We start from the raw sequence: 6,444 nt of genomic DNA on the forward strand, positions 1-6,444 counted from the left end.
TGTTGTTGTTCATACATTCCTTTGTTCCCAGATACAACCTACAGCAGCCTGTAAACAGACTGACATGACCAACCACAGAAATCTACTTTTTATTTGGCATTCATTCCATTTATTATATATACATATTTAAAATCTGTACACATAAAATACAAAATAAGTATTTTTTTTATAAGTTACACAGTTAAACAGCTACTTTTTTAGTTTAAAAACCATTAAAAAACAAGAGAGAAATCTTACCAGTCCATCTTTATACTCATTCACAATAACCTTGGTATAAAACATCCATACAGTGTAAGTGTACAAAATAGTGTACAGTTCATAAAAGCTGTGCAAAGACAGCAAAGTTCAGTCAAAAATCAAAGAGACATATCCATTATCCTCCATCCACATTAAACCTATACTAGAAGCAATGTAGAAATTGATCACAGATGTGTGGACAAAAAGTGGTTTAGAGAGTGCTTCATATATAGCATTGCTGCACCAATTAAAATATAAACACATAGATCCCAGTTTTGAAACCCTTGTTCATGCCAGTTAGTCCTTACTTATGAGGGTCTATGTTCTCCCAATTAAGTAACAACATACTCCAAATGTGTCCTACTGACATACATGGAGTATGGTGCTACTGGATGTGATTAAGAGGAGCAGGGTCTGGTCCATGAATAGTTCCACAGGGATTACTCACATGTATAAGGACTACTCATGTAAACAAGGGTTCCAGGATCAGACCATACAGCTTTCATCATTTCCATAACTTAATAATAGCAGGGAGTTCTCTTGAAATCTAATAAAAGGATTACAGCGTTTACCATGATTTTGTCTCCAAACCACAGTCTCCACTCCATTTAATTACTTCCCCCTTGCTATATACCAAGCATGCCTTCCAAAGCAGGGTGTTCCTATTATCTTGTCTGTGGCTTGCATGGGGAAAATGCAGCACTCATACAAGTTTGGTTGCTAAACATAGATACAAAGAGAAAGGCTAATGGATGCTATGTATACAAGGCCTCATAAGCAGAGCAAATAGACAAGGAAAGGAGTATAAGTGTAGACAGACCTGGCTATGCCATAAATAACTTGCATGTGAGAACCATGTAGACATTCAGGAGGGACACCACCTCTTCAATTTTATAGCACTTCTATACTTCTATTTATTGATTTACATCTTTGCAAAGTCCCCTGTTGTGGTGGGGGCAGGCAGGAGATCTAAGAGACTGTGATCTCCTCCTCTTCCTCTTCCCCCTCATCATCCTCTTCCTCCGAGTCTGAGAAGTCTGAAGGTTTGCTGGGGCTGCTGGAGTGGGATGGAGAGGGGGGCATCTGGGAGTCCAGTCTGTCCCTCAAGTGCAGGTGCTCTGGGGACTGGTGGTAGGTCAGGGTGTGCCGAGGGCTGGCTGGGCACAGAGGGGACACTTCCTCCTCCTCCTCCTCCTCTGAACATTTCTTGCCTACGTCGCTGAGGTCTGGGTGAGGGTTGAACTTGGTGGGTAAGGTTTGTTCCCTGCAGCCCCCGGAGGAGAGAAGCTCTCTCTCTTTGGAGTTCCTCCACTTCATCCTTCTGTTCTGGAACCAGATCTTCACCTGGATAGAAAGGGATTCACAAAGCCCCGGGCTCCGGTTACACAGAATTGTAGTGTACGCGGCTGGGCACGTGTGACTTACAGCCCCCCTGGCTGCCACTACCACCGCCCCAATGCGCCGCTGCTGAAAGCTTGCCTCGGCCCAGAGGGAGTCTGATAGACTCTCAGTTCATGTCAGCTCCCTGGGGCAGGCACTGAGGCCTCGGGGAGGGTGTGGTCGGTGCCCAGCGCGCAGTAGGCACTAGCAGATTGCAGATGAGCAGCCCTGCTCTACTGGCTCCTGACAGCGATGCCTCGGCGTGCTCTCCCTTTCTCCCACTCTGGGCTCTCCGCTGGTCTTTGAATGCCCCCCCCGCCCCCCCATCTGGAACAGCCTTCGGATCTCCCTGCTCCACTTGCCAGGCCGCCGCCTCCTCCCACTCCAGCTCTAGAGGTTACTGCATCCGCCCTGGCCCTTGAGCTCTTCTCCCCTGTCCAGCGCTAGCCCGAGCGCAGGCTGGATGCGGGGAGCGTTACCACCCCGCAGGGCACTGGGTCCCAGCCAGCCCTACTGAGGTCTGTGGGAGCGAAGAGCGCCCGGGAGCTGGCAAGATCGGGCCCTAAATTGTAAGATCTTTGGGGTAAGGCTCTTGTCCAGGCTCCATCAGTGTGCACCAGGCTTGAGAGGATAAAGGTAGCGAAGCGGTGACACGTGAGAAGGGAGGAAGGATAGGGAAACCCCATCCCAGCAAGCGAGGCGATCCCTCGTTGTGTACACGCTGTAACTCCCCACCCAGGGAATCCACATCTCTTCTCCCCCGTGTGTGTCTCTGGGGGCTCTACCAGCATTTGCTGAGTACATAAGGACACGCTGTTTATCCTGATGGGCAGTCGTGTGCTAAGTGCCCTTAAGGTGGCGCCCAGCAGCTGGCAGGATTGGCCCCAATGGCCCAGTGACGGACATCCCCGCCAGTGGCCTGCGAAAGGCCCTCCCGTTGGATGGCGTAATGCTGGTCCTCGGGCTCCCATGCCAGCTCGCCCAGGATGAATGCCACCCGGGGGTTGTTAGTTACCTGCGAGTCTTTGAGCCCCAGTTTGGCTGCCAGCTTTTTCCTGTCTGGTTTGCTGATGTACTTCTGCTTCTGAAACATTTTCTCCAGAGCTTTGCGTTGCACGTCCGAGAAGACTGCCCTGCGAAGCATCCCTCTGCGGGGCTTCCCTCTAGCAGCCAGGGGCCAGGAGAAAGTGCCGGGGATAGGCACGACCGAGGAGGACGCTGGGGAAAGAGACAAGAGCAGAGACTAAGCTGAGCTAGCCAAGAAACTGCAAACAGGCTTTCCCCCCGCTTTCTACTTCTCCGCTTCTCTCCCCTTCTTTCCTTTAACTTCTTTGCACTTTCTCCAGCTTTTTCTTTCTTTCTTCTCTTTCTGTCCTTCTTTCTGTCTTTTTCACTCTCTCTCACCATCTTTCCCCCCCCCCCTTTCTTTCACTCTGTACACACATCCCACTGAATGGACCAGCACCTATAAACCTGAAGCAATGAAAGGAACTTTACGCTTAAATAACTGTCCCTTTCAACAAGTGATAACTAGGATTAGATACATCAACTGAAACGTGTAAAATGTATCAATAGTGGGCTGTTTTGTTATGTGTTTCAAAGGTTTGCAGCTTGAAAAGGCAAAGCGAGGCGTACCAACTAAAATAGAGGTATAATAAAAAAGCTTTTTTCTCCCTCCAAAGTATTTGATTTTTTCAGAAGCTTTTATCATTTCAGACACTTTATTATTCTTGAGATGAAAATGAGGGACTTTTCTGGTTTGAACAAAAAAGTCCTCTTTAGATGCAGTTTTGATCAATCAGTATTCATCTTTTTTATATTAATCTTCCCTCCCCCCTTACAAAACTTGAAGAATTCAATCCGAAGACATGAAAAGTAACAGCTAATTAGCACATTGACTGGTTCCCAATGGTATTGGTATGATAAAAAGGGCACAGTTTCGCCTTAAAAAAATCCCAAAGAGAGACAGAGATTCTAATGAAGCGTGAATGGTAATTGTGTAGTAATGAACTAACAGAAAAAGACTGAGGACAAGCAGCTAAAGCCATATATTATTGGAACAAAAGAGATTTACACTTTCAAACTAAACACAACTACATGCCAAGCTCCTTGGGAGAATACTGATGACACAGTCTTCTCTTTCCCCAAATCATTTTCATTAAATGGACATGAAAAGCTATTTATAAAGCTCAAGTTGTTTTTGTTAGGCCATTCACATGCTGGAGAAAAGAAGCAAATTCCATTATCAGGAGCATGAATGGAAGAGCTTGGATTATTTTCTTCCTCTTTAAAAAAAAATATTAATAGCTTGTTTGTCTAATTAGATTTTTTTAAATTGTTGCCCCAAATCCTGACACTATAGGACTCAGATCTCAATACCCTGAGCCTTCTTGATTTTTATCTTTCTTAATCGGTGTAAATTTTATTACATTTTAATAGCCATTAATTAATATAGATAAATATATGAAATTGGAGACCCAAGAACGAAATGATTAATATACTCTCAGGTTGTAAGGGGATAAGATTTGCATTTCAATGTAACTATTATTGGGAGAAGAGGATAATACTTAGTAATAATATGACACTGAAGACACAAAGTAGGCAATGAAAAGGTTAATGGACTTTTCATCGTAGTCTTGATTTGTTTTGTTTACCTGCCCAGATCGTATTTGTAAATTTTCTAATGGACAGGGATTTGGGGTATGTATGTGGCTTTTTTGCCACACCGAATACCCCAAACAAGGGAACGCTCCATGTGGTCTTGTGAAAATACTGGAACACTGAATGACCCTTAATGGGAAATTAGCCCATGGCTGGTAAATGTCTATCAGCAGCATGGTAAAGTCAGCGCTAGGTCTGTGTGTGGCTGCCCAGAGGGAGCTGACCAAATTGGTCATGGTGCTGAAACTTTTGTTGGGGATCACCGGCAGAGTGCACTGACTCTGTGGGAAAACCGCAGCCATGAAGAGGATGCCAGCAGCTTCTCTGTGAGAAGGGAACCGCCTCAAATTTGGACCATGACAATTCCGGCTAATTTGTAGATCAGGGGAGAATTGGTACGAAATGTCAAGCAGTCACTGCTTGTGCTAAATAGGGCATCAAATTGGCGCGACTGATTCTTGAATGTTGTTCTCCGTCCAACCTCTGAACTAGAGCATAACCCCCAAGGGTGGACGGAGAAATATGACTGGGATATGCCTGGAACAAGTAAGGGGGGTGGGAGTGGAGGAGAGCGATGAGATAGGAGTCAGGAGAGGGAAGGCGGAGGGGTCTTGAGACCTACCTGGGAAATAAGAAGATCTGATAAAAGGCTGGAAGGATCCTTCAAAGTATGGAAAGGAGAATGTCTTTGGAGGGACACTCGGAAGCAACGCAGGGGAGGTTTCTGGCAAAAATAAAAGCAAATAAAAAAAAAGATATTTACCGTTCATAGGATTCCACCAGAAGCAGGAAGAGAGCAGTGGAGATGATAAAGTAGCAGCTCAATACAATATTTCTTCCCTAAAGCAGATGCAGACGGATCAAATTAATCTGCCTGGTTCTAGTTTAAAAAATAATCCCGTTCCTGGGAGTGTTTTGTTTTCTTTTTGCCAGGGAACTGATACTAACGAGGCAGAGATTAGTCACTTTGGCATCGTTTATCAGAACCGATAAACAAACAAACCGCTCTGCTCTCCGAAATTTAGAGGGACCCTCATCATTTCTGCAAAGATTCAAGAGGCAATGCGGCAGAACGAACGGAGAGCCAGGGCCTCCCATTACTCTTCAACCAATGCTCTGCAGAAGGTCTCTGCTTCTCGACTGCAGGTCTCTCCCTCCCTCCCCCCGCCCCTTCCTCAAACACTCAGATGATGCTCATTTCTTCAACATTGGCAGTGATGTATAGGAAGAACCCCCCACTCCCCCTTAACGTACTTAATGGTTTTCCAATTGGAAAACAGTTAACAGGAATAAGCTCCTGCTAGTCCTCCTGAAACACCAAATTGAGGCGCTAAAAGTTGGACGCTTACCAGCTCTAGGAGTGGACGAGAGGATGGCGTTGACCCCAAACTTCAGGAAAGTGGAATCGTTATTGGATGAGACTGAAGTCTGCGGGGAACAGACCCTCCTAGCGCTAGAGGTGTTGCAGCTGACGAGCTCTGATGTCACAGTGTCTGTCCTGGCTGTGCTGGTCCCGGAGGCTGGAGGGGACATGCTAGGCGGAGGGCCGTTCCGAGGCAGGTAACTGGCAGGCCTGCTGATCCTGATCAAATCTTCCACCAAGAAGCTAGAATGGCTAGAAAAGGCTGACTGCAGAGACTGAGGCAAAGTTAAAGTAGGAGTTGGCCGCAGGAGATTCGGGTACACAGCCGGAGGAGCTATGAGACTTGGGAACATCATCGCAGAGGCTGAGCAAATACTTTTCAGGGTCCAAGGAACCTGGCTTGGTATTTTTTTTCTGCTTTGCAAACCTCTTTAGTAAAGATCCAACTAGTAAGTCTGGCAGGGTTCTCTTTGCCCTTCCTCCTGGATGATGGGTTTTATAGTGGTCAGCCCTGCTAAAGCTCTTTCAAAAGTGACAGCTCGAACAAAGGGGTTCAACAAAGTTCTCCACTTGAGCTTCATTCATCGAGAGCTCTGGGCTTTCTGATTGGTCCAGGGGTGCAATTTATGATTGGATTAGACTTCATAAACAAGCAATGCACAATGGCCTTGCAACAAAGAAAGTGTAGTCATCAATTTTGCATATTGACCGCCTCTTTGGAATACATTTCTCCAAAGGCTCCCAGCAGGGTTTTGTTCAGAAGCAACACACACAAGCTAATTAAATGCCTATTTAAAAGTTTC

General features: G+C 46.0%; 1 protein-coding gene across 1 annotated transcript; it reads right to left on the reverse strand.

Annotated features, from left to right (window-relative positions):
• Positions 1-1,206: 1,206 nt before the first annotated feature.
• Positions 1,207-5,997, reverse strand: DBX1 (developing brain homeobox 1). Its single transcript, XM_065404500.1, has 4 exons — positions 5,628-5,997; positions 4,901-5,002; positions 2,633-2,835; positions 1,207-1,581 (listed from the first exon to the last, which is right to left on the reverse strand). Exons 1-4 carry the CDS (start codon positions 5,995-5,997, stop codon positions 1,207-1,209), a joined length of 1,050 nt encoding a protein of 349 aa, XP_065260572.1.
• Between the last annotated feature and the right edge of the window lie 447 nt (positions 5,998-6,444).

Source organism: Emys orbicularis, chromosome 4 (assembly GCF_028017835.1).
Source record: "Emys orbicularis isolate rEmyOrb1 chromosome 4, rEmyOrb1.hap1, whole genome shotgun sequence".
Classification (NCBI taxonomy): Eukaryota; Metazoa; Chordata; order Testudines; family Emydidae; genus Emys; species Emys orbicularis.